At 38.2% G+C, this 27,929-nt stretch overlaps 1 protein-coding gene and 1 long non-coding RNA gene across 2 annotated transcripts in view; one reads left to right on the top strand and one right to left on the bottom strand.

Moving 5' to 3' along the window:
* Positions 1-1,132: 1,132 nt before the first annotated feature.
* LOC119865935 lies at positions 1,133-14,464 on the bottom strand. The gene is made up of 3 exons (XR_005378591.1): positions 11,735-14,464; positions 9,789-9,856; positions 1,133-1,252 (listed from the first exon to the last, which is right to left on the bottom strand). It is a non-coding gene; the product is annotated as an uncharacterized LOC119865935 (long non-coding RNA).
* Positions 14,366-27,929, top strand: part of HPGD (15-hydroxyprostaglandin dehydrogenase) — a 28,346-nt gene continuing 14,782 nt past the window's right edge. The window contains exons 1-4 of the mRNA NM_001284477.1: positions 14,366-14,458; positions 14,757-14,880; positions 18,277-18,383; positions 26,726-26,822. Of these exons, the coding sequence (NP_001271406.1) occupies positions 14,366-14,458; positions 14,757-14,880; positions 18,277-18,383; positions 26,726-26,822 (421 nt within the window). The remainder of the gene's footprint in view (positions 14,459-14,756; positions 14,881-18,276; positions 18,384-26,725; positions 26,823-27,929) is intronic.

Raw genomic sequence — 27,929 nt, 5'->3', positions numbered from 1 at the left:
TGTGTAACATTATAACTCACTAGTACAATTGGCAGATCACTCCTCTGTATATAGTTTTATTTATAATAGATTGAAGTATATTATTTAACTCCACATCTTGTCATTAAGTTTGCACTTTCAAAGAATGAATAAACTCAGGGTTTCATAGGGTCACATATTCTTTTACCAGATGTAAATATAACCATATATTCATTAATAGATTTACCCTATCATATAGTCTCCAAAGGCAAATTTGGAATTTTTTGGTCTATTAAAAAAACGAAAATGGGTATTTTGTTTATGAAAACACTTTATGTTCATCATTTCATGCATTTTACTTAGAATGTAAATTTCTAAAACAAGGGGGATTGAGAGAGAGTTATTAATAATGAAGAATGGCATTTTACCACCAAGAAGTACATTTGCCATTTGTGAGGTAGTTGTGCGTTTTTTAAACTGAATGGAATTTGTAAAATGTTAACTTGAATAAGCAAGTCATTAAATCAGACCTTTCCTTGCATGCCTTTCTCAAATACAGAATTATTTTACTACTTGTCTTTTTACTCTGGAAAATACATTAGGTGAGTTTGGTATGAGAAATTCTTATTGAACATGGACTGGCTTCTAGTAGTAACCATCTTGCCTCACTAAGAGCCCCAAAATAATTGGTTCAATATTCAAGCATAAAATTATACTGAAGATGGATGTCAGAGTCATCCCATCACAACTTCTGGAATTTATCTGTGCTAACCTCTTCCACAACCTCAATCCCCAACCCTCATGGTGACTTCTCTAGTGAAAACATAGCCTATTTGTGCTTTTCTGGTCTTTTGGCACCTGTCATATGCTCCTCCACGCTTGTTCACAGAGTGTCTTCAATCATAAAAGGAAATGCTTAGATAGTGAAGAATGTCAGTATTTGGATTAATAATTAACTCATTTTACAGGATTCAGGGAATGCCTTTCAATCTTCCAAGACTTCTGTGATCTCAGACCATGCTTGTTTGTTTGTTTATTTTTCTTTCTTTCTTTTTTCTTTTTTCTTTCTTCTTCTTTTTTTTTTTTTTTTTAAGATTTTTATTTTATTTATTCATGAGAGACATGGAGAGAGGCAAAGACACAGGCAGAGGAAGAAGCAAGCTCCCTGCCGGAAGCCTTATGCAGAACTCAATCCCAGGGCCTGGGGATCACGCCCTGACCCAAAGGCAGATATTCAACCACTGAGCCACCCAGGTGTCTCTGCTTTGTTCTTTCTAATTCAAATAGTGTTCTCCTGGAAAGATAAGGATACAACAAAATAGTATCATAGAAGCTATGAATACACAGGAATTCACTATCATCTGTTACATCAGCTACTCTAGCTCTTACCTTTACATATATAATTATATATATTTTCATTTGCATATGTTATATACATGAGACATGAATATAAATCCATCCCTATATATAGTATATACACAGTAGATAGTATTCACATAGTATATTAAATCAATACATAAAGATGAATTTATACTCATCTCCCTATATATAAATATAAATAATATAATAATATATATATATATATATATATATATATATATGTTGTTGTTTTGTTTCACGTAATTTTTTTCAAGATTTTACTTATTTATTTGACAGAGAGAAAGAGAGCAAAAGCCGGGGAGAGGGGCAGAAGGGGGTGGACAAGCAGACTCACCGCCGATCAGGGAGCCCAATGTGGGGCTCTATCCCAGGACCCTGGATCATTACCTGAGTTGAAGGCAGATGCTTAATGGATTGAGCCACCCAGGTGTCTCTTGTTTCACATATTTTAAGAAGCCTTTTTATTACTGCCCCATGATTTAGAAATCTCAGTTCCTTAGAAAGCTCTGATCTTAATTCTCTTCTTCAAATCTTGTGCTTTCTTTTCATTCTTCTACCAATCTTCACATAGCTGACTTTCTTTTTCCCTTCTCAGCTCCAATGTCTCTTCTTTAGAGGCCTCTGTTCATCACTGGATCTCCCCAGATTCCTCCTCCTCCACCCATGTCGCTCTACCCCAATCCTATTTTATTGTTTTAGTATCACTCATCACTCCCTGTAATAATTTTTTCTGTCTCTTTCAACTACAAGGTGAGCTCTGTGAAGGCAGGAATATTACTGTCACCCTAGGGCTTATTACTGACCTAAGCACAGAGTAAATGCTAAATAAGCTCTTGAATACAGTGTTAATACTCAAAACACCCACTGGCACAGTACAGACGTAACAGTCAGAGCAGGTGCCAGATGTCAACAACTGGAGTTGCCCTGCCAGAGTGTACAGATTGAATATTTCCCTTGGTTAAATGAATAAGTGAATTTAAGCTTATGTTATCCGCCTCCTGTCCAGGAACTTATTACTACTTTCCCTGTCACCTTCTTTAAAACACCTTCCAAATCGATACCTATCACAGTGATAACTCTTGGTTGTAAAGCACAACTTGGTTACTGCAAGCCTCACAAACATTTCCAATAATATTTCTTTATGGGATCTCTCTCATATTTTCTCAATTTTCCATAATCTGGCTTTTGAAAAAGTAATTCCAGAATTTCTTCCTTTGGCCAATATGAATACCACATTGTATTATTTATTGTAAAAATCTCAGTATACAAATTGTTTCTTCCTTTTGGATTAGAATTCAGCATAGATGTACTTTCCTCTTTTCATCTCATCTATCTTCAGAAATTCAAAATAAAGTAGGTCGAGTATTTTTCATATGCTTTGCTCTTTCAGTTGAAAATAGACAAAATATATCAGCTTCATCACTATCGAGCCTTCACTCTGTGCCAATTGTTGCCCACCTGCTCTACTCACATCCACCAGGTGACAAATTGTTTAAAGTCAAGACTCATGTCTTCATTTTTAAAAATTCCTTCAAAATCCAGCACCAGACTTTGACTAGAAGTAGGAGTGCTAACTTTAAGTTAAATTGGGTTGAATATGCTTTTTTATTTATACAAGCTGGATTTCAGTATGCACTACATAAAATTCATAATGCTTCTCTTTTTCCTTCTTTCTTGGCTCAAATAATTTCTCTTTTAGATTCTTGGAGTTTCAATGGTACATATGCTTTTTACTTCCCTGTCTCTGCTCTCAGATCTATTTCTGCCTTCCCACTAGTTCATAGTAACAATTAAGATCATGTTCATCTATTTATGGTTAAATATAAATTTCATTTTGTTCATTATTCACAATCACTTACATTTCCCAATTCTTCCTCCTGTTGTTTTCATTTAAGAATTACCAGGAAACCATTCCAAAGTGTCTGGGTTTTAATTTTATCTAAGTATTTCCCCCCTTCCTCTAAATGTTTCGCTAAAATCCAGTCCCTTGAAATGTGTTCCAGCTTTGCCAAGAACTCCCTGGGATCAATTAACATTTAATGGTCTACCTAGTACTGTGCTGAATAACTTCACATAAATCTTATCACTCAACTTTCCTGTTGATATCATTATAAAAACTATTATCCTCATCTCAGATTTATATAACCAACCTGAAAAAGATTGAGTAACTTGTCTCTGGTTACAGCTGGTAAGTAGTAAGGGGGGATTCATGTTTACTGCTCTTTCCACTTCGGAAGACTCCCCTTACCACTGTTCTTTATAAAACTCCAGATCCAGAAGGATCTTGGTACTAAGCACCTCCTACCCATATGGTTACTTAATGCCCCGTATCTTATTTCTACCATACAATCCTAAAATGTGCCTAAATTTGTCAACAGTGTCTTCTAGAAATGCCATTTATTTCAACACAAATCGGGGGGGGGGGGGGGGAATAGTAGTATATAGTAAGCCTCATGAAATTTGGCAGACTTTCAAATGTATATCAAAACAATTTTGTGATAAGGTATAGGGTGGTGTCACAATGGTCAACTATGCCATTCTTAATGGTGTGAAGTCATACAATTTACTAAATCTAAATCTCACTTCCCTCTTCTGTAAAACAGAAGAAATAATAGGTTCCAACCCATAGCACCATTCTAGGGAATAAATGAAATAATGTGTGTAAACCTCTAAATATAATGCCATTTCTGAGAAAAGTTAATTTATTAACTTAATGAACAACAACTGCCATCATCATCATCATCATCATCATCATCATCATAATCATCATCATCACTATTTTGGAAACATGCATCAGGTAAATAATGCACATCTATTTAATTGAAACAAGCCACTGCAACCCTAAACATGGTATCAAACTCCTCTTATTCTAATGTGAATTTCTGAGTAATTTTCAGTCCCTTCAGGAAGATAGCTATGTAGCACAAGATGTACTCACTGGAAGAGTTGATCTAGTTTTCCGATAGGACCCAACCAATAAGAACTGTGTGACCAAAGAAAAGACACTTGCCTTACTGCTTTTATATACTCATATCTAACATAAAGGAATTGGAACACATAATAAATAACAAAGACTCCATTCAAACAAAGGTTCTGAAATTATCTCTTGGCCCGCTCCATTTTGTGATAAATAATTAACATCTGTGGTAGTAAAGAATAAATTATTCTCTAGTTCCAGTTCACTAAATTGATTTCTAGCCCTTGGAGAAAATTATTACATCATTTTCACTCCGAAAATAATAAGACATGAAGGGATTTCTCTCTAGTAGAGATTAATAAAGTATTTACCATCCCCAAATCAATTCAATGCCAACTAAACATAGTAGTGCATTCCTTGGAATAAGTAGAGTCACCTGCCATGATCTAAAGAGTTACCTCTTTAACTCTTACAAAATCCCTGTAAATTACTTAAGTAGTACGTAGCAGAAATATTTCTGTTTTAGGAGAAAAATAAAACCCACCTGTATGTAAAATGAAAAATTTGCATATTTTGCCTAAATTTTCCCATAATGTTGAGGAGAAATTTGGGAGAAGAAACAATGTGTGAACTTCCGTTCCAGTGTACCTAAGGAAGATGAGAAATACAGGGAAAGGAAAGATCCTCTTCCTTCTTTTATTCAAGTGTGGACTACCTCTAAAACCCACATCTGGCAAATATCCAAAAGCACCCAATCTTCTAAAAACAAAAATTTACTAATGGTGCTATTCTCTCCATACAGTGAAACTGTGCAAAAACTGAATTTTTCTTCACAGTGAGTCACTGGGAAGACATCTGGTCTTATCTATTAAGATAGTCATTTGTATCACTCCCATTATTGGGAACTGCCCTTCTGGGACAGTCCCTGTGCTTCACTCCAGCAGAGATACCTTGATTCCCAAGCAGGGAGCAGAGACACCTACCTGTTCAGGCAAAGCTAATGTTGGTGCTGTTTCCCTCCCTCCCTCCCTCCCTCCCTCCCTCCCTCCCTCCCTCCTCCTCCTCCCTTCCTTCCTTCCTTCCTTCCTTCCTTCCTTCCTTCCTTCCTTCCTTCCTTCCTTCCTTCCTTCCTTCCTTCTTCCTTCCCCAATCTTTGTCTCTGTTTCTGTCTCTGTCCTCTCTCTTACACTCTTTCTAAGCCAGACTATTCCTCTAATTTCACACAATACTTAGGTTACTTGCATAATTACACTTAATACCCATAGGGCCCATCAGTAGGAATTTCTCTATAGTTATCTTGCCCTGTCATTTACACAGTATAATGTAAGATCTCACCTTGTAGGTTCGAAAGGTTGACAGCAATTAGGAAAACTAAATTCTAAAGCAGAGTGCAAGCAAGCTAGCATATTTATACAAAAGTACAAAATTTGAAAAGGCAACTTCAATGTCAGGATTCAATTAAAAAGCCTGATAGTTTGAGTTCTCTAGACATGTCCAAATATATTTTAAATCAAAATGGAACAAACTATAACATTTTTAAAAAATGGCTAGCTGGAAAAATACACTTGTCCTTACTTCCTTCATTATTTGTGGTATTTTGTGAGTCATGGTGCCAATGAAAGGATAGAGGGCTGCTTTGATCAGATGTAGTTCTAGAAGTTCTAGCATGTTCCCTGATCTACGTATTCAATAAATTGTAAAGCACTTAATTATCACTATTTAGTATTTTTAGATTATCTTGAAGAAGTCACTTCATAAATATAAGATAGTACCAGGTCAATGACAAGAAGTTGAGTATAACGTTTTTCTTTTTTTGTTGTTTTTTGTTTTTGTTTTGTTTTGTTTTGTTTTTGTTTTTGTTTTTGTTTTTTAGTATAATGTTTTTCAAACTAGAAGGTAATCTAGTTGTCCCTATTTGAAATAAATGTGTCTCTTCATAGGCTTCTCACATAAAGATGGCCATTTCAAATTCTACATCCTAACATACATTATTTGTTGCAGTTTGTGTTATTAGATCCAATATAGCAGAGATCTACACTGTAAGTTTCACAGTATTAGCAAATGTTATATCTAGCCTCCATGTTGCTTTCTTTCTGATGATTTTAATTGTGTTGTTATACAGCGACACTGCTCTTTAGCAATATTTCAAGAGCAGAGAGCATGTGATAAGTGGGATGGACAGACGTGAACCACTGCAGCCTGTGGTCTTAGCTCTCTCCTTCTCTGTCCTGCTATCCATGTTGCCTCCTCTCATTTCCCACTTTATTCAGGGTTCAAGTAGATCTAAGAGTTGCGTCCTGTGTCTTCACACACAGAGGCTCCTAACCAAGGAAGAAATCACGCGCAACAATCACTTCTTCCCTGTTCTACTCCCCTTCGTTTCCTATTTGCAAAAATGTATAACCTTGGGTTAGAAAGAGGATAGGGGAGAAGGAGAGAGACAGAAAAAAGCATGATGGAGACAGGGGATTATGGAAAAGAGGGCAAGCAGCTCCCATAGAGAAGCTCTCCATTTTACCCAGGCATAATGTTACAGATGAGAACATTGAGCACTTATTTGATCTTTAAATGCTCACACAGCTTATTCACATCAGTCTATACCAGGGCAAATTCTTTTTTTTTTTAAGATTTTATTTATTGGGATCCCTGGGTGGTGCAGCGGTTTGGCGCCTGCCTTTGGCCCAGGGCGCGATCCTGGAGACCTAGGATCGAATCCCACGTCGGGCTCCCGGTGCATGGAGCCTGCTTCTCCCTCTGCCTGTGTCTCTGCCTCTCTCTCTCTCTCTCTCTCTCTCTGAGTGACTATCATAAATAAATAAATAAATAAATAAATAAATAAATAAATAATAAAAAAAAAAGTATTTATTTATTTATTTATTTATTTATTTATTTATTTATTTATTCATGAGACACAGAGTGAGAGGCAGAGACATAAGCAGAGGGAGAAGCAGGCTCCCTGCATGGAGCCTGATGCAGGACTCGATCCCAGGACCCCCGGATCATGACCTGAGCCTAAGGCAGATACTCAACCACTGAGCCACTCAGGCGCCACAGGGCAAATTCTTTTGACTTCCAAGTCACCAACCCTAAAAGTATCCAATTCTGAATTTCTATTGTATATTCTATCTCTCAGTACCAAAAATTTATTCACTGATGGTTTCTTCACCTTAATCTATGAAGTCTATTAAGTTTACTACCTTAAAAACTCTTAAGAATTTATAAAACCCAGAAAATCACATTAAAGAGTCTCTTCGAAGTTTCGGCAGTGAGCTTCTGGAAAGTGTCCTCTATTGCTACCAGGTGCTGAAGATCACGACCTGTATGGGCATCACCCGAAAAACTTCTCATCATTAATGGCACATCAGCACCATATGCACATTCTAGACTCCAAATCTTCCCTCAGCCTAGGAGTTTGGTTGTACATATTGAAACATAGGTCAGCTGTGCTGGTACTTTTCAGATCTCTTCCTGTCTGATAAGACCTCATATTACACAACCATGAAAAGGAACGAAGCTGTTCTCTCCCCTATGCCTAGGAGGATCTAAAAATGATGAGGAATCCCTTACATGCAGGAAACGTGCATTTCATTCGCCTCACCACACTGTGAAATGTGAAAAGACTAATCTGATTACTCTGCTCCGACCCAGATGGTCAAATTGCCAAAGGGCCGGTCCTAAAAGATCTTCTGGGACACTACCCAAAAGTTCAGCAAGAATAAATAACCTCTCACAGGTGAACAGCTCAGCCAAGTAGAAAAAAAAATTTCCTTCTCCAAATTTAAAACCCAAATGGACATCCAGAATTATATTCAATATTATTTTCATTGTTATAAAGAGTTATACCAACTTAAAATAAGAAACAATCCAATGCAAATATGAATGGGTGACTCCCCCCAGAACTTTCACTGACATTCTTCCAGTCGATTCCATCCTATCAGATGGATTCTAGTGGTTGGCATCATGATGGAGGCTTACAGTGTTCTAATTCTTCTGTTCTTCCTAAACCCCTAAATTCTTCAACAGTAAAAGCAGGATCAATACAGTTTATCTGCTTCCTTTGTCCCTGACTACACCTCATTCTCCAAGCACAATCTTTCAAACACCCAAATCTTAGAGGTGTCTCTGGTTTTTAAAGCAACCCAGTGTCTTGCTATCATCTGTGAGTGAAATCTGAAGCCCATTTCATGGCTTTAAAATTTCTCCATGATCTGGCTCTTTCCTTTTTCTCTGGCTTCAACTTCTGCACCCCACCACTATCTCAAACTTGGCTTTCCTCTGTTTGAATACATAGCACTCTCCTTCCTTCTGGGTCCTAGAGTCTGTAGAGTTCCCTGTTTACACAACCCTTTCTCCAAGAGAGCTAACACTTTCTCCAGAGGATTTGTCGCTCCCCACACCACACCCAGTACTATGTTAAGTCTCTCTGACATGTGCTTCGACACACCAGCCTGTGCCCAAATTATTGTCTGCCTTCCCAGCCAGGTTAGGTTACAAGCCCCATAGCGGGATAGGACCATGTGCTTTATTTACTGCACGTCCTCATGTCCTAGTGCAGGACATAACCTTTGGGGCCTGAGAAACATTTGTCAAATAAATCATACAAACCGTATGAGCATAGAATATTAAGTAGAGATCACTTCAGAGCAGTTGTTTACAACTAATGCCAGCAACAATTATTCAGATTCTGTGTGCTTGATCCTCAAATCATCCACAAGAGGGGAATGTATTCTTCTTTCCCTTCTTGTCACAGATGACCAACACAGGTATACTCTTGACCACTCTTTTCCCATTTCCCTTGCCTCCCAGTTCCTGCCAGTCACAGGAATATACGATACCTTGTCATTTACATGCCACAGAACTGGCTTGATGCTTAATGCGTCTGTAGGGTTGCATTTCCAAATTGGAAAACCCATCTGTTGTGGGCTGAATTGTGTCACCCCCACCCTCTCAATTTCATTTGTTAAATCCCCCAGTACCTCAGAATGTGACTGTATTTGGAGATAGGGCTTTTAAATATGTGATCACTTTAAAGGAGGCCTTTAGGGGTGTCCTTAAGATCTTTATAAGAAGAGGAAATTTGGGGATCCCTGGGTGGCACAGTGGTTTGGCGCCTGCCTTTGACCCAGGGCGCGATCCTGGAGACCCAGGATCGAATCCCATGTTGGGCTCCCGGGGCATGGAGCCTGCTTCTCCTTTTGCCTGTGTCTCTGCCTCTCTCTCTCTCTCTCTCTCTGTGTGACTATCATAAATAAATAAAAATTTAAAAAAAAAAGAAGAGGAAATTTGAATAAGCAGGGAGACACCAGGGGCTCACACACAAGGGGCAACCAGGCAAAGACACAGAGAGGAGGCAGCCAGCTGCAAGCCCAGGAGAGAGCTGTCAGAGGAAACCAAACCTGTCAAAACTTTGATCTTGGTTTCCAGTCCAGAACTGGGAGAAAACTAATTTCTATCATTTAAGTCATAGAGTCTGTGATATTTGTTATGGCAGCCCTCACAGACTAACACACTACCAAAGTTTGAAACTGCTTACCTGTATTCTGGAGCTGGAACTCTACCCTTATCATTACTCTTTTTCCATTTTGAACTAAGTCTTCATATCTAAACCCAGAAAGAAATATGAAAATTAAGGAAGAAGACCTACTGATAATAATTCATGGGTATGTGTGTATGTGCCAGGCACTGTACTAGGTAGGTGCCTGGTACATCAACCTGTTCTCCACTTAACAGCTCAGGGAACTTAGAACGACAGAGGTTAAGTAATCAGCCCAAGATCATACAATTAGCAAAGAGGAAGAGACTGCATTTTGAACATACATCTATCTGAGATAGCCGAGTGGCACAGAAAGCAAAGGGGCTTTGGGGCTACATGACTTGAGTTTGAACCCAGGTTTGTTGCTAAATGTCACAGTGTGACTTTGGGACACACTTGTTTCCCATGAGCCTCAGTGTCTCCATCTGTAAAATGAGGACAATACTATTTATCTATTTATCTTTGTAGGATTGGTAAAAGGATTAAATGTGAGAACACACAAAAGAACAAGAACTGAGTTCTTGTCACACATAGTCAGCTCGTCTATTCTTGTGCAGGCAAAGCTGGAACAAGAATCCTTGACCCCAACATTTGCAGAAATTGCATTATTTTAGCAGTGCTTTTCGGTTTTGTAAAGAAAAAGTCTTTTTCTATATTGATTCATCTGTGATCATTTAAGAATCAAGTAAGTTGGTATCTATCAGATAACTGATTTTCCTCTATCTTTAGCCTGGTCTGTGACTAGTTACCTCTCGGGATGTCTATGCATCCCCCAGGCATGGTTGAAGGAAAATCAAGTTAAGACTGGCTTGTTTTAGCAGGTCAGAACTGAGCCAACAAAGACAGTGTGTGTATGAAGATATATATTTGATAAGGAATTCTGACTTGAATTTAAATCTATTTTTCACTTCCATTTCTTAAAGAAATCACTATTTAATTATGGCTACAACTACTGCTTAGTTACAATTATATAAAAATAAAAAGTTTAATTAAAAAAAAATCAGTACCACACCTTGACACAAAACCACTTCCCACCTTCTTCAATTTTCTAGATAAGTGACCTTTTCCAAATTCTTTAATGTCCTTAAGCCTATTTTTCTCATCTGTAAAATGACCACAGTAATAACTACATCACCGTTTGGTAGTAAATAATAAATGTAATTATAAATGTATAGTGCTTAGTGATAATAGCATTTTCATAGCATTTGTTATGTGCCAGTCACTGGTCTAAGCACTTCATTTGAACTTATTTAAGTCAGTATAGTCTTTACAACAACTTTATGAAAGTTCATATAACTGATGAAGAAGCTGAGATTCAGAGCGGTTAAGAAATTTGAGGACATATGGCTAGTAGGTAGCGAAGCTGAATTCACAGCCAGGCAGTTTGATTGCAGAGGGTATGCTTTTAGCATTTACGAGACGAGTAAATGTTCAATACCCAATACCTGCAACTATATTGAGAGAAAAATCATCCCTTTAAATCGATTACTTAATTTTGCATTTTATCTCTTTTCATTTAAAGAAAGTGTTTTCAAATTTACTAAATAAAGTATAACGTGTAAATGGGAATGCTTCGCAAAATTATGTGAATGATGGATTGTTTCATATTTAACTTAGTTTTACTTAAGAATTATTTTTTAAATTACATTGATGATAAAATTGTATAGCTAGTGTCAATGAAACTAAATGATGCTATCAACACAGAAGCTGAGACATGTATATCAGAACCCACAGGGGGATGTGTTTATTTAGTAAAAAGTACTTTTCTGTTTTTTAGAATATACATATAGAATGTCTTGTAGGCATTTTAAGTCAAAATGTACACCTAATACAAAATATGGTAAAATATCAGGACATTCCACTTCAAAAAATACCATTCCAATGTAATTTTTCCAGGCTTAACTTTTAAATTATGTAAAAAGATCACAATATATGGCAAATCTCACCATCTCTTTCAAATTTTCTGTCTTCTCTCAGACACGTATCTCATGTTTATTTGTACTGTTCGTTGTTCAATATGTACGAGCACACACTTTGGGTGGCCCTGTGCTGGATGCTGGAGATTTCTAGAAAAAAAAACAAAAACAAAAACCCAGCTCTCTCTTCAAGGAGAGCTGGACACACAGAGATAGTAAGATCATTAGAATAATGTGATGGGTGTTGTCACTGTAAAATTTTCATAGCTGAGTTGGAAGACAAGTGAAGAAAGTAGGAGGGGACGTATCCTCAGGTGAGCAGATAGAAGATGGCAAAGGCCTGAGCTTGGGGAATGGGGTTAGGTTTTAAGTGATTCTGCTTTCTAGACTTTAAATAGAGGGGCCAGGGGATAGGCAGGGGCATGGAATGTGGTGCCCTCCTCCTATGCAGTGCCCTAGAGTTCAGATAGTTTACGGATTTTGAAATGTCCAAACATGATGAGATCTACAGTTTAGAACTTTTACTGAGAGGAATGTGGAAGCTGAAATGGATTTAGGAAATTTGTGGGCAAAGTAATTCAGGATGTTAACTGCTATCGTTATCACAGGAGAAAGTCAAGGGTCTGAATAAAGACACTAACAATGAAAGCTGAGAAGAAGGGTCTCAACTGCCCTAGATCCCAGTCCTTCCTGTGTATTAGAAATAAGTAAATAACCCAAATAAACAAAAACTGTCACATTTTCTTTTCTATCTCTCAGGTATTATTTATTAATAATCCCGAAGTAATTACTTAGAACAGATATTTATTGTATGGCTCTGTGCCAGGCACTGTGCTTTACACGTATTTCCTAATTTAATTTTCACCAAATTCTCATAGGAACTGCTTCTTTACTACTAAGAAGTCTGAGGCACAGAGAGTTGAAGCAACTTGTCCCAGGTCACAGTGCTGGTCAGAAACAGAGGCAGGATCCAGACCTATTTTGTCTGAATCTGAAGCTGAAGCTCTGATATCTCACCCCACGCCCCTCCAGACTGCTTCCAGTGCCTCTCACTCTAGTGGACACTGGCCTTTTACATTGAATCTGTATTTCTGTCCTTCCTTAAAGGAAAACTTGGTTTTTCCTCTAATGTTTCTGACTACTGTCCAATCTATTTCTTCCCATGTGATGTCTTGAGCTCCTGCGATCCCCATCTTCTCACCAGCCGTCTTCTCCTTAAATTTCAATTTGGTTTCTATGCCTTGTGAACGTACTCACACTAATTCTTTTCTTAAAAATTCAAAGCATTTCTCCATCTGTCCTTCCCTTGTGCTCCTTAGTTTGTCAATTAACTCCACCTTTCTTCTTGAAGCTATTTTCCCCATCTTTGTGGCGACACTTTGCTGTCCCAACATGGTCCAATGTGGCTCTAGTGGTTCCTCCCCCGCTAGTTCCTTCCTGCTGAAGAGCTCTTTCCTTTTTTTCTTCTATGTACTGTCCATGCCACTAGAGGTATTGGGTTTTTGTTTCCTTTTTAAAGATGTCCTCTGGTGTTCTTTTTCAGTACATCTCTCAACTTACTCTGTCTTAATTTCTCAACATTTTTTGAAGACCCAATTTCAAATCAACTTGGAAGTGTTTCTTAGCTGGCTTAGTGACAGCCTGTATTTTACACAGCACCCTCCCTGCTCCCCCCACGCCTTCACTGCTGACCCAGTCACCTTCCCCCTTATCTCCTGTAAGCAGCAAAGAAGTACACAAAGGATTCATTCTGCAGTTCATTTAAGCCTGTTGCCTGACTTTCATCTCCTGAAATGCTTAGGCTTCTTTGTTCCTAATAGGTGCCAACCAGGTATTAAGCTTACAAGCGTTAAAATTGAAGCCTGCAGGTGATAACAAGAAAAAAAAAAAGTGATTAGGTCAGAAGAATAGCCGTGGCTGAATGCATCTTGGATACACAGCTTATACTCAAGTTCCTGGAGGACAGAGAACCTCTTTCCCATACCCAGAGCCTCCAAGGCGAGTATGAGTCGATGAGTAAGCATTCCATTGAACCAACTGTTTACCAGGCTCACAGCGACTCTGCAAGTCCTGTGCAAGTAAATGCTTACTGTTCGGGGGAGCCCAGTTGACACCACAGTGGTCATGACATGGGAATTCAGACATAAACTTAGATTGAGACAAGGAGTACCATCCCTAAAATTTTGCTGTTTGCTTGGTTTTTATTCTTTTTTTTTGGGGGGGGGGGGGGGATCGAAGAGGGGAGGACCTGAAGGGAGGAGGAGGAGGAGGAGGAGGAGGAGGAGGAGGAGGAGGAGGAAACCAAGCTCCCGAGCCCCTCCCCTGTGCTGCTCTTCTCCGGGTGGTCTTCAGCGCCCCGAGGGTCATCTTTTGGGGGAAATAACCTTGCTGTTTGTCCGTGTCAGCGCCCGGCCGGGGGGCCCCTCCGTGGGAGGCCGAGGAGGGGCTCTGACCCGGGCTCCGCGTCCGGGAGGCAAAGATCGCGACGCTGGGCGCCTCGGAGCGCTCGGGGCCAGGTGACACGGCCGTGGGCTCCGGCGCGGGCCGGACAGGCTCCTCCCCGCCCACTCGCAGGACAGCGCGCGGCGGGGGCTATAAAGGCTGCGCGGCGCCGAGGCCGGGACACGGAGCTCGCCCACCGCCCGGAGCAGCGGCAGCGCCATGCACGTGAACGGCAAAGTGGCGCTGGTGACCGGCGCGGCGCAGGGCATCGGCAGAGCCTCGGCGGAGGCGCTGCTGCACAAGGGCGCCAAGGTAAGCGCGGCGCCCCGGCCGCGGGAACGCACCCTCGCCCCCCCCGCCCCCACCCCCACCCCCACCCCGGCCCAGGGACGCCCCGCGAGCTGGGGGCCGCGCCCTAGCCCCCCCACCCCACCCCCCACCCCGCACCCCCGGCCGGTCCCGAAAGCTGCCGAGGCTCACGGTCTGGAGCAGATCTTAAACTTGAATCGCAGAATCTGAGCTCCCGGAGGGGAGCGTCCCGGTGTTTATTTACTGCTCCCCTGTCTGCTGCACAAGCTGTGCAGGACCTCGATTCCTCTCTTGTCTGCAGGTAGCGCTGGTCGATTGGAATCTCGAAGCAGGTGTAAAGTGTAAAGCTGCCCTGGATGAGCAGTTTGAACCTCAGAAGACTCTGTTCATCCAGTGCGATGTGGCTGACCAGGGACAACTGAGAGGTAAGTGAGGGGAGTCCATCCATCCACAGGGAACACGCCTTGAGCAAGCAGCGACCTGAAGGCAGCCCGAGCCAGAGAAGCAGCCTGGGTGCGGGCAGATCGGCTCCCTCCTGGAAAGCAGCTCCTGAGAAGCTCCAATAGAGAACTTGGACTGTTAGGTTTCCAGCTGACATCTGGATAGCCATAAAAACTAAGGGGGGTGGGGGTGGGGGTGGGGGGAGAACCAAGGCTGCTTGAGACACCTTTTAGTCATTTGGCAGCACAGAATGTAATCGCAATTCCTTTGTGTATTCAAAGACCGTGCTGCTGCAGTAATTATTAAATGATCCAAATTGCAGATGGAACTTGGAAAGTTGAAGTAGGCTAAGGGACTGTGGCAAACAACTTCTCCCAGAACGCTGAAGATGCAGAGTCCAATGACAACCAAATGTGGCAATGTTTCCTTTTAAACATAAGAGAATGCAAGATCAAGGATCATCATCGCAGACGTGCTAGATGCTTTCATCCAAATGTTCTCTCTGGCTTTTCCCCTCTGAAATGGTACTTAAAAATAATAATAGCTGCGCTACAGTGTTAGAATTGCAGAAGAAAAGTTTCTATCAGACTTTCCTCAATGCTTTCCTGTTTCCGATCTACTCCCTTAAAATAGAACAATCTACTTGTGAGATAGGGAGGACAGTATTGGCTGTACAATTAACAGATTTGGTCATATGGCGGCCTGATAGATTTGCATGAAAAAATATGATTTCCTGGGGGGGGGGAGGAGAAGTAGAAAAATAAAATATATGTATTTCACAGTTTTATTGGAAGATGAAATTGTTAGGCACATCTGTAATCAAAGGGCAAAAAAAAAAAAAATCTTCCGTAAAAGTCACTCTTGTACTCCTGTTTTTAAAGGAACACTGAAAATGTAAGTTTCTTTGAAATGTTGGAATATTCTATAAGAGGGTGAAGATGGAGTGGTATCTTAGAAGGGGTGTTCCTCCTACAGTTAAAGGAGATTGTTTTAAAGGAAATTATGTAATTAAATCTAAAATGGTAAGGACCTATAACATGAATTACAAGCATGACTAGAAGAGATCTGTGAACCCAGTGCTAGTGGAATATTTTGCTAGAAGATAAAGTTTTGTTGATTGTGCATGATATTTTGGATTGAGGATAAAGTCATGCCAAATTCCAACATCCATGCTGATGAAATAGGAAACAGTATAGATCATCTAAAACTACTTCTGCCTGAATTTATGTGGTTTCACATGTGACATTTAACCTTAATTGTTTTTCCTTCCCAGTATTTAAAATTAGTATCTTGGCTGTAAACACATTCCTTAAGGATAAGTGATTGTGGAGGAGGAAACTCAGACACATAGTGAGTGACCAGGAGAAGGCATGTTGGTCATGAGAAGTCCACATGTTGTCTAGACATCAGCATTTATTTGCATTTAAGGAAGACATGGCCCTGACTCTAACGATTTCAGAATTTAATGCCATCTACAGCTTTTGAAACTGTTTAAGCTGTGACTAACGGAGACTTCTTTGAAATCAAATAAATACGGAGGTGAAAAGTTTCTTAGAGATGATCCAACTGTAATTCATTTTACAAATGAAAAAAAAATACTCCATGGAGAGTTTAGGTATAGCTTATAAATGTCAGCAAGAGCTGAACTGTAAGCCACTTCAACCTGAAATTCAGTAGTAGGTCAGAGAAAAGATGATGTTTTAGATATTGATAAGGGCAGAGAATAAGGAATGCAGTAGAGACCAGAATGAGGAAAGAAAATTAAAGAAGCAATTGGACTTATATACTTACCAACCTAAATTTCCTATAAGATGGAGGTGGAATTTTGAAGAGTAGAAAATGCTTTAGGTGGAATTCAAAAAAAATTATATATATATATTATATTAAAAAATTTATATATATATAAGTTATATATATATTCACATATATTCCTTAGATATTTTCTGCTAGAGGACTTTTCTGGAATCAATTGGAGATTCTACGCAGTTTAAAGATTCCATAAAAGAATAGAAAATTTTTATTTTGTTGTTTTCTATAACAGCATGGTAAAGTACTGTAAATAATGGCTTTTGCAATATTTTTGGCAATTAATTGCATTGTAGTTTATCCATTTGGGAACTGATGAAGCCATGCCCTCTTCAATATGCCTGGTGACTGTTAATGATTCTAGATTTATCAATCAAAATAAAACTTGTCTAGATTTTCTGTTTTCAACTAATTCCTATATTGGCCCTAAGACCGGAGAATACATTTCTATCATTTGGAAAAACAACCATGGTTGTTATCTATAGTCTCAAGTAATACAGCTAGAACCAATGGTAGAAGGCCCAAGGAAACAGTTTAAATCTACACAACTATTGTCAAAACCTGCTTTGAGAAATAATGTGTTTCTTAATACAAAAGTGGTAAAGTCAAGTATGAACTGGCTAAGGAAGGAGGGTTGGAAGGACTAGATGGGATATGTGGTTGGACCATGTAATGAGTGACCTTCAGGCCTCAGAATCTATGTGGATTTTACCCTGGTTGAAAGTAGTTTTTATACAAAATAGTTATACAAAATAGTAATACAAAGTAGCAATAATAGAACGAAAAAAGAATAGTAAATATTGAAGTCACGGTAGCCAGATCAACTGAATGAAAATACACTTTTTCTTACTGGGGTATCAGACTCCTTGAAATGATCATAATGAATCTGAATACAAGAAGACTCATGTTTAATATAATACTGTATAAAGATAATATGGCTTATTTAAAAAAAGGATATTTGTCATAGTCTAAGCCACAGAACTTCAGTAATTTCTTAAGAACCAAGAGATATTGGCTGTCCAAGTGGACTTCTAAGAGCTCTTAGCTTAGGAGGCTCAGTTGTCCAAAATTTACTACATTAAGAACTTCAGTGTGCATACAGCTCATTTACAGACCTAATTAAAGAGTCTGATTCAGTAGGTCTGTGGTGGCAACAGACTATGCGTTAAAAAAAAAAAAAGATTTATTATTTATTTTAGAGTGCATGAGTAGGGGGAAGGGTAGAGAGAGAATCTTCAAGCAGATTCTCTACTGAGTACAGAATCCCCAACAGTGCTGGCATCTCATGACCCATGAGATCATGAACTGAGCTGAAATCGAGAGTCAGATGCTCAACCAGCTGACCCACCCAGATGCCCCAGATTATGCATTTCTAACAAGTTTCAGGGTAAAGCTGTTGATGCTGCTGGCTCACAAACCATGCTCCTAGAAGCAAGGCATTAAGTTACAGTCTAAGAGTAAAATTTTCATTATAAAAGTGAATAAATGAAAATTAATGTCAAGGCACAGGGTAGGATTGAAATGTACATCTGGAACACAAGAATGTATCTATAATGTCTTTTTTTTTTTCTTAGATACTTTTAGAAAAGTTGTGGACCACTTTGGAAGATTGGACATTTTGGTCAATAACGCTGGTGTCAATAATGAGAAAAACTGGGAAAAAACTGTGCAAATTAATTTGGTAAGCTATCTAAGCCATGTTTATTGCCTAAACCTGTTTAATAAAATGATGCTTTTACTGGAGAAAAGGTTCTTACATTATGGAATCAATACAGTGACCAACAACATAGAGAATGGCAAGTTACAGAAAGCTAGAAAAGAAGAATTTCCTTTTACAAATGGGAAGACATTTGAAACGTCTAATTATGCAAATAAATCTGTCTTAAAAATCTTAAAAGGAAATATGAAGAAAAAAAAAAACATAGTTTATCACATAACTTATGAGTTACCAAACCATGGTCCTAGATGAAACTGGCCTGCCACCTGCTTTTGTACTTGGGAGCTAAAAATGGGTCTTACATTTCTTAGGGTTGAAAAAATGTAAAAAGAATACGAACTATGTGAATATCTGAAATTTAAATTTTGGGCAGCCTGGGTGACTCAGCGGTTTAGCACCACCTTTGGCCCAGGGTGTGATCCTGGGGACCCAGGATCAAGTCCCACATCATGCTCCCTGAATGGAGCCTGCTTCTCCCTCTGCCTTTGTCTCTGCCTCTCTCTCTCTCTCTCTGTCTCTCATGAATAAATAAATAAAATCTAAAAAAAAATAAAATTTAAATTTCAATGTTTATAGTTTTATTGAAGCACAGCTATCATCCATGTATATATTGTCTATGGTTCCTTTTTGCTACAGAGCAGAGTTGAATAGTTGTAACTACCTTATGATGTGCACTGACTAAACTATTTACCATATGGCCCTTTACAGAAAAATACTTGTCAATCCTGGCTTAAATTACTTATTTATAAACTAAATCTTAATTTAATTCCAGAAACATAACAGGATGCAAGGCAAAAGTGACTGTTGGACTTTATAATTATTAAGATTTTTATCCTGAAAGTCAATGTGTGTGTGTGTGTGTGTGTAACTTCTACAATGTTTGATGATTATTTAGCTCCTAAATTACGAAGAATGTAGAAATAAGAAATACAATTTCTGTTTTACCCTCTGTATCACAAGTTTGTTGGCTATCCCACTTTATAAACACCGTTGAGGTAAGATAGTGGGGTGTAGTGAAACTTAAATCTTAGCCAAAGCATGCTGTAAGAGGTAGGCTGTGAAGGGGTCACCATGCTTTACCTGTTAAGGTCATCCTACCAGTCTTGCAAAACAGGTATGTGTAAAGTACAGAAGGGCCACTGTGTGTATAAACATACAGGGAGTGGCCCCATACTTCTTGATGCCCTCCTAGGCAATGATAAACTCCTTAAAAACAGGATGTGTTGTGTTTTATCTTTCTTTCTTAGTAGTCAACACAATATCTTGAAGATAGTGCTTAGTCAATAAATATATGACTTGAATCTACATTCCCATGAGTAATTTCTTAGCTAATAACTTGATGGGAGTAATGAGAATTATACTACCTCACAAAAGAACTGAACCACTTTGAAGGGTACAAAGTTTCTCCACAAGCTTGACAGATGCCTAAAGTCCTTAAACTGAGAATGAAAGGTGCTATTTTAGAGAATAATTTCCTTCCAGTTCTTTTTAACACTCGTCTCAAGTGTTCCTAGATATCATTAGATTTCAAAATAACTTTAAAACCTACCTGTCAAGTTTCCCCCAAAGTCTTTCTAGGATATGTTTGTGTGTTTAGAGACCTGACCTGTCAACTTTCATATTGAATTTGTCTCTTGCGGACAGTATAGCATGAGCACTTATTGTTTAGGTCACACCTGAGGATATCTGCATTTTATATTTATGAATTTAAGCCACTTATATTTATTATTACCCTCTACTGAGATTTATTCTTACAGATTTGTTTGTATCTTATTTTTTTAATATTTTTTTAAAGATTCATTTATTTATTTTATAAACAGAATGAGTTGGAGAGGGGTAGAGGACAGTGAAAGAGAGAGAGAGAGAGAGAGAAGCAGACTCCTTGCTGAGTGTGGAGCCTGATGTAGGGCTTGATCTCATGACCCATAAGATGATGACCTGAGCTGAAATCATGAATCAGATGTTTAACCAACTGAGCGACCGTTCCCCTTTAGTTCATATTTTGAGTTTACTAAGTTTTCTTTTTGTTTTTTTATCTTTTTTCCATTCCTTTGTTAAATTCCACAGGATACATTTAATTTTTTCTGCTGGTAAGAGAATTGTACATTTTACTTATTTATTTTTAAGATTTTATTTACTTGAGAGAGAGAGAGAGTGCTCATGAGTTAGGGGAAGAGGCAGAGGGAGAGAGAGAAGCTGACTCCCCACTTAGCAGGGACCGTGATGTGGAGCTTGTTCCCAGGACCCTGGAATCATGACCTGAGCCAAAGGCAGACACTTAACCAACTGAACCACCCAGGTACCTTGAAAATTGTACATTTTATTAATCTCTGGATGCTGCCCCTGACTCATTAGGAACCATACTTCATTACATCCTTTGGTTGCCAGATCAAGAAACAAATAAATGTATGACCAGTTGAGAACTTCAAGAATATTTAAGAATATATTTTTATAAACTTAATGGCGCTTTCCACAACCACATAACCTGATAAGAATTTCTTTGAATCAAGCTTTGCTAGTGAAAAAGCACAAATCACAGAGCAGTTTTCTCCCTATACCCTCACTACTGATATTTTAACAGTTTCATCAGTAATAGCTACAGTTATTTTATAGATAAAGGGCATAAAGTTGCATATATTTGTTGCATTAATAATGAACACTTACTGTGTCTTCTAAGAAATTAGCAGTCAGAAAACTATAATGATTAGAGTTGATATAAAGAACATGAAAATAGTGAAGACATTATCACAAAAATAATAAGATTAGAATCATCAGTCTTCATCTGGCTGAGAGAGCATGTTTGCTTTAACATAGCCTGGATGAATAAACTTGTTGCAAGCTAAAAATTCGTACATTGTCTACAAATAGAGAATTCTAGAACACCAGGAGAATTTTATTTGAGTCCTTTGGTTACAACTCACTCTCTTGGATCCTTCCTCATTGAAATTATCTGGCCTTTATTTTTCTTTGGACTCTGCTGACATAGGCCACTCCTTAGCTTAACTCCAGGAACTAAGGACATTTATTTAATTTTACATCTAGAGAGCAAGATATAACCTTTGTTACCTATATATAACTTGAAAACATGTTACTTCCCCTCCTACCTGCAACACCCGTTTCAAGAGTAGATTAGGGTCTGATCTATCCTTATCCTTCTAACTTGATTATCTTTGTTAGTACAATGCAAATATTTGTGTTTGGTTCATATTATTTTTTTTAGACTTTGAATGTAATTTGCCTCCTTTTACAGTATCCCGTGTGTTCTTTTGCATGTTTTTCTATGTTCCTGTCCCTGTCAGAGAGTAACCACTTAGTTAAAGGACCTCACCAAATATCTCTTCTTCTGGAACCTTGTATACCATAATTATACCATTCTTATAGGGCTTAGAAATTTAAAAATTTTATTAGAATTATTTTTATGCCTGTGCAGCTTATGCAAGTATACTGTAAGCTCTCTTAATAAATGAAAATTTTGTGTACAGAGTAGATGTCCAATTAATGTTTATTGGATAAATAAACTCTTATCCTATGATATTTTGCATTCATGAATATTCATTTTTGTATTTTAATATATTTGGTTTATTTTCTAATACATCAGTGTTGCCATGCTGTATCATCTGTCCTTCCACTTTTACTCCTTACCAAACTTACTGCTTCCTTATCCTCAACTGAGCAGATCTCACCATTCTTCCCACACAAGAGATACATTAAACCTCTTCCCATTCTTCGTTTCCATTAGGCTATTCTGTGCTTCCTCCTTAATCTGAAGCCAACCCCAGTAGCTTTCTTTATAGTTACCCAGAGCTCATTAGAAATGTTCAGAAAAGACTGAACCTTTGAATAACTATCAAAGGTTACTCTGGCAATTGGGCGGGTGGAGGTAGACTTAACTTTGAATATTGATAAGGCCATTCTTTGATATATTTCTTTTACTTTTTGACCTTTAGTAAGCCTAAATAATTCATTCCCATTCAGGTGGGATTTATAATCTGATTTGGACATGTAACTAACATATATTGAATCCCTTAGTGTACTCAAATAAAAACTAAACAAAACAGATGGCTTATTGCTATTGATTATTTATTTATTTTTTTTTCAGAAATACAAGGGTTGACTAAAGATTTGTACTGGGAAGGGTATACATTTACAATCAGACAAAACTAGATTACAGTTATGAGTTTAGGATCCATGAACTTTTTTTTTTTTAAGATTTTATTTATTTATTCACGAGAGAGAGAGAGAGAGAGAGAGAGGCAGAGACACAGGCAGAGGGCTCCATGCAGGCTCCATGCAGGGAGCCCGACGTGGGACTCAATCCCGGGTCTCCAGGATCAGGCCCTGGCCAAAGGTGACGCTAAACAGCTGAGCCACCCAGGCTGCTTGAACTCATGAACTTTTATTTCATTTCTCTGGTCTTGAATTTCCTAATTTTAAGGGGACAAAGATAATTTCCTGAAGGATGATTAAGCTTAACTAAAGTGAAACTTACATGAAATATCCAGCATAGTTCTTACTACATAGATAGTATCACTCAATAAATTACATTTATCCTCCAGAATGTAAAAACTTACATTTTCTTCATTCTTATAATCTCATTTCTATATGAGGTAGATTCCTCTGCCCTACTCTACCTCTAAGAAGAGTTGAGGAGATGGGCAGAAATGTCAAAATGTGCTCCCTTTTCTTGGCTCCCAAGGATGTTGATTACAAATTAAATAACTAGCTCTGCAAGGGGGACTACAATAATATTTACCACATAAACAAGCAAAAATGGAAAAAGGCTGGAAATAAAAGATAAAAAGAATTTTAGAAAAAAAAATCATCTATATTAGTATTCCCCCAGAATCAGGCTGGAGAAAAGACAGGAAACTTGGAAGACAATGTCTCATGATTTAGATAACAGAGTTTTTAAAATTAGAGTGTATATAAGGACCAGAAATAAGCTAAAAGGAACCTCAGAGGGGAGGAAGATAAGGAAAATGTTAGATTAGAAAATTTCAGTAGAGAATACGTGTGTGCGCTTTTTACATATAGGTTATGGAAATATATATGTAATATATAACGTTATATATTATATATAATAATATATTTTATAGATATATATTAAGAAGAGATGATGCCTGATAAGAAGGTTTAAACAAATACATTATTACCATTTGTCCATATAACTTTGTTACTTAAGAATTATTCCCAATACGGGGGATTTATGAGTGATTTTAATTTATAGAATGCTTTAATCTGTGGAAAAAAAATGATTTAGGATTTGGAATACAGCAGTTATAATTTTGGTATTACATATAAAAATTGTTCATAACCAAAACTGTTGAGTAAGCATGTGTTAACTAGACCATTTTGCCAATAATTGAATTTTTATTTGCACCATGTGAAATTAGACATAGGATTTTCTTTTTCTTTTTTTTGAGAGTCAAGTGCAAAATTTTTCGAATGTCGGGCAGCCCCGGTGGCCCAGCAGTTTAGCACCCCCTTCAGCCCGGGGTGTGATCCTAGAGACCTGGGATTGAGTCCTACGTCAGGCTCCTGCATGGAGTCTGCTTCTCCCTCTGCCTGTGTCTCTGCCTTTCTCTCTCTCTCTCTCTTTCTCTCTCTCTCTCTCTTTCTGTGTCTGTCATAAATAAATAAGTAAAATCTTAAAAAAAATTTTTTGAAGGTCAAATACAAAATTTGAGAGTACCTGTATGATAGACTAAAATAATACTATAGATCTCAGCTGTTTTGTGTTTGTAGCTAGAACTTGTCTATAATTTTAATTTTCTTTTTTCCCCCTAGATGCTTGATATTTTAATGACCCAATGTATGTGATATATAAATATTGCCAAGGGACAAAAATATATTAGGAACATTAATAAAAAAACATTTTATTCTGTGGTTTCCTAACATTTCCTTGAATATATTAATTTGGGATAAGGAAGAGATTGTTCTAGGAAAGAAGATGAAAATATCACATATGTCCCAGCCAAAGCATTAGACCCTATTTTGTAGATTTGAAAAATTACTTCGTTCTTGATAATGGATGGGAAAATAATCCTTTGGCCTCCTCCACTAAAGACCTGGAAATTTTCCTTTAAAAAAAAAAAAAGAAAAGAAAAGCTTAAATATTTCCAAACTTTCTATCTGGCTGCATCTTCTGGAGGTTGAAAACACAAAAACAGAGTGTCAGCAAAGCTATAAATACCTGAGAATAAAAGCATAGCACCAATATGTGTAAACAGAAATTCTGTCCAGACATGCTAGAGATTTAGGCAGAAACTACCAGAATCTAACTGACTTCAATAATTTCAGCCATGTTCATTTTTTCCTTCTTATATAAACCCTTCAATGTTTTGTATTTTTTCTTTTTAAAAGGAATCATGTGGAGATTTTACTCATTCTCCCTAAGCCTACTTAATATCAAACTGACACATGGCTTAAGTGAATAGAATCTTTAATTTACTTTTTTTTTCATAACTGCTATTAGGTAGGGAGGCGATGTTGAATGTCAAGAAAACTCCAAATGGACTTTTTAAAATAAAAAGAAGGTAAATGCCAATATATGCCCTCAGTTTCAGACTCATTACTGTTGTATCATTTTCTTTCCAGTATTGTAAAGACCACCTCCCCCCAAAAAAGCAGGAATTAAGATGTCAAAAGAAAATGTTCACCTGCTAAAAGTCTGAGTTGGAAGGGAGAGGAATTCTTAAATCTAAAAGGGAAAATAAGGGGATCCCTGGGTGGCTCAGCAGTTTAGCGCCTGCCTTCGGCCCAGGGCGTGATCCTGGGGTCCCGGGATAGAGTCCCATGTCAGGCTGCCTGCATGGAGCCTGCTTCTCCCTCTGCCTATGTATCTGCCTCTCTCAGTCTGTGTCTCTCATGAATAAATAAATAAAATCTCAAAAAAATAAAAATAAAGGGAAAATAAGTCATCAAGTAGGAGTTTTGTATCACAGGTTGTTTTTGGTAGTGGTGAATTCTCAAATGTTAGAATAGAACCATGCTTATGCATAGAGGTGAGAAACAAATCAGAGTAAACGCTCACAGAGGCAGTTGCAAGAGTGATGCAGAAGATTAAGTGGCAGACAGTAGGAAGATGTGCCTAGCTGATCCAAAGTTCGGATGCTGAAACCAAGCAAAAGACTTACGTGGTCTCACACAACACAGAGGTCAGGATTGCTTGATACTGCAACACAGTGCTACCGGAACTCAGTTTCTTTTCATCTCTCCAGTCGGCCTCCCTTCTTGGAGATTTCGTCTTAAGGATACTAACAATGTAACTGTATCTTCCAGCCATCACACCCCTACTAAATGATGGAAAAAGACCTCATTCTGATGTAATAATTTCTTTCTGATTTTCTTAAAAGCAACAATTTTTTTTTCAGTAACATCCTGTTCCACCACCACCCGCCCCCTTACCTGGACCCACTCCAGCTGACTGCTCCTCAGGTCTCAGTGGCTAGAAATGGGTCACATGTAGGCCTCCAAACAAGTTACTAGCAAAGAGAATGGGATTTCTGTGACTAGATTAAATTAATCAGTGTCGGGCAGCCCCAGTGGCCCAGCGGTTTAACGCCGCCTTCAGCCCAGGGTGTGATCCTGGAGACCCTGGGATCAATTCCCAAGTCCAGCTCCCTGCATGGGGCCTGCTTCTCCCTCTGCCTGTGTCTCTGCCTCTCTCTCTATCTGTGTGTCTCTTATGAATAAATAAATAAATAAATAAATAAATAAATAAATAAATAAAATCTTTAAAAAATTAATCAGTGTCCATACTAAACCTAAGAAGATCACCTTCCCCTACAGAAACAAGTGCATAACAGACTTTTTATTAGAAATAAAAAAGGACATGAAAGCTGTGTAGAAAATAAAGGGCTTCCCTTATTATATATTCCAAGGTCCAAGAGAATTAAACAGAGCAGATGAATGAAAAATACCTGGATCTGAGAACCATATGCTAAGAAGGGTAAATGAATTTTATATCTAATATTCAGAAAAGAAGAACACTGTATATACAGTTCTCAAAGATGCTTAGATTTGAGGTCAAGTGACAAACACTATGGTAATATGACTTTTTTCATAAAATCTCAGAATGGACAATGAAGTGAAGTTGCAGAGATGTGAGAAGCTCCTCAGCTGGAGGCAAACAAAAGAGAGTCCAGTCAAGACCAGCTTTAAAAAAAAGCAAGCAGCCACTTGAAAAATTTTTGGTGATAGTATTTGCAGAAATCTCCCTGGGTGTCTCCAATAGCCTTAAAACTTGGGACTATGATATATAAATAACGGCTGTGTTGCTTTTCCCATTTATGCCTCTGGATTAGGTATCTGTTATCAGTGGGACCTACCTTGGCTTGGATTACATGAGTAAGCAAAACGGAGGAGAAGGTGGCATCATTATAAACATGTCATCTTTAGCAGGTAAGGACCATGATTACCTCATAATGACTTCCTATTGGTAATTTGGACCACAAAAGTAAATCTACATTGATAATGATTTCCTATTGATAATTTGAGCCATAAAAGTAAATCTTCCAAGTATATTTATTATCAAATCATGTTGGGAATTGAAAATTTGTTTGCTCCATTTCTCCTGGCTCTATGGAATTTTCTGTTGCATAAGATCAGAAGTTTGAAGTATATGTTGATTCCTATTATTTTATTTTATTATTTTTTTTTAAATTTTTTATTGGTGTTCAATTTACTAACATACAGAATAACCCCCAGTGCCCGTCACCCATTCACTCCCACCCCCCGCCCTCCTCCCCTTCTACCACCCCTAGTTCGTTTCCCAGAGTTAGGAGTCTCTATGTTCTGTCTCCCTTTCTGATATTTCCCACACATTTCTTCTCCCTTCCCTTATATTCCCTTTCACTATTATTTATATTCCCCAAATGAATGAGAACATATAATGTTTGTCCTTCTCCGACTGACTTACTTCACTCAGCATAATACCCTCCAGTTCCATCCACGTTGAAGCAAATGGTGGGTATTTGTCATTTCTAATAGCTGAGTAATATTCCATTGTATACATAAACCACATCTTCTTTATCCACTCATCTTTCGTTGGACACCGAGGCTCCTTCCACAGTTTGGCTATCGTGGCCATTGCTGCTATAAACATTGGGGTGCAGGTGTCCCGGCGTTTCACTGCATCTGTATCTTTGGGGTAAATCCCCAATAGTGCAATTGCTGGGTCATAGGGCAGGTCTATTTTTAACTCTTTGAGGAACCTCCACACAGTTTTCCAGAGTGGCTGCACCAGTTCACATTCCCACCAACAGTGTAAGAGGGTTCCCTTTTCTCCGCATCCCGATTCCTATTATTTTAAATGGTGACTTTTAAGCTCTCTTACTGTGGCACTAAGTGATAATGCAAGTGAAAGCATCTTTGACCAAGTAAAGAGTACTAAAACATAGTTAAGGTGTCTCTACTTCCATGTGATTTTAGAAAGAATATATAATTTGAAATATGGCATATATAATAGTTGGGTTCTGTTGTAGGGGAGGCCAGACTTTACCTGGAGTT

This window comes from Canis lupus, chromosome 25, assembly GCF_011100685.1.
Source record: "Canis lupus familiaris isolate Mischka breed German Shepherd chromosome 25, alternate assembly UU_Cfam_GSD_1.0, whole genome shotgun sequence".
Classification (NCBI taxonomy): domain Eukaryota; kingdom Metazoa; phylum Chordata; class Mammalia; order Carnivora; family Canidae; genus Canis; species Canis lupus.
The sequence above is the reverse complement of the archived record's forward strand: the minus strand, read 5'-3'. Positions and strand labels throughout refer to the sequence as shown.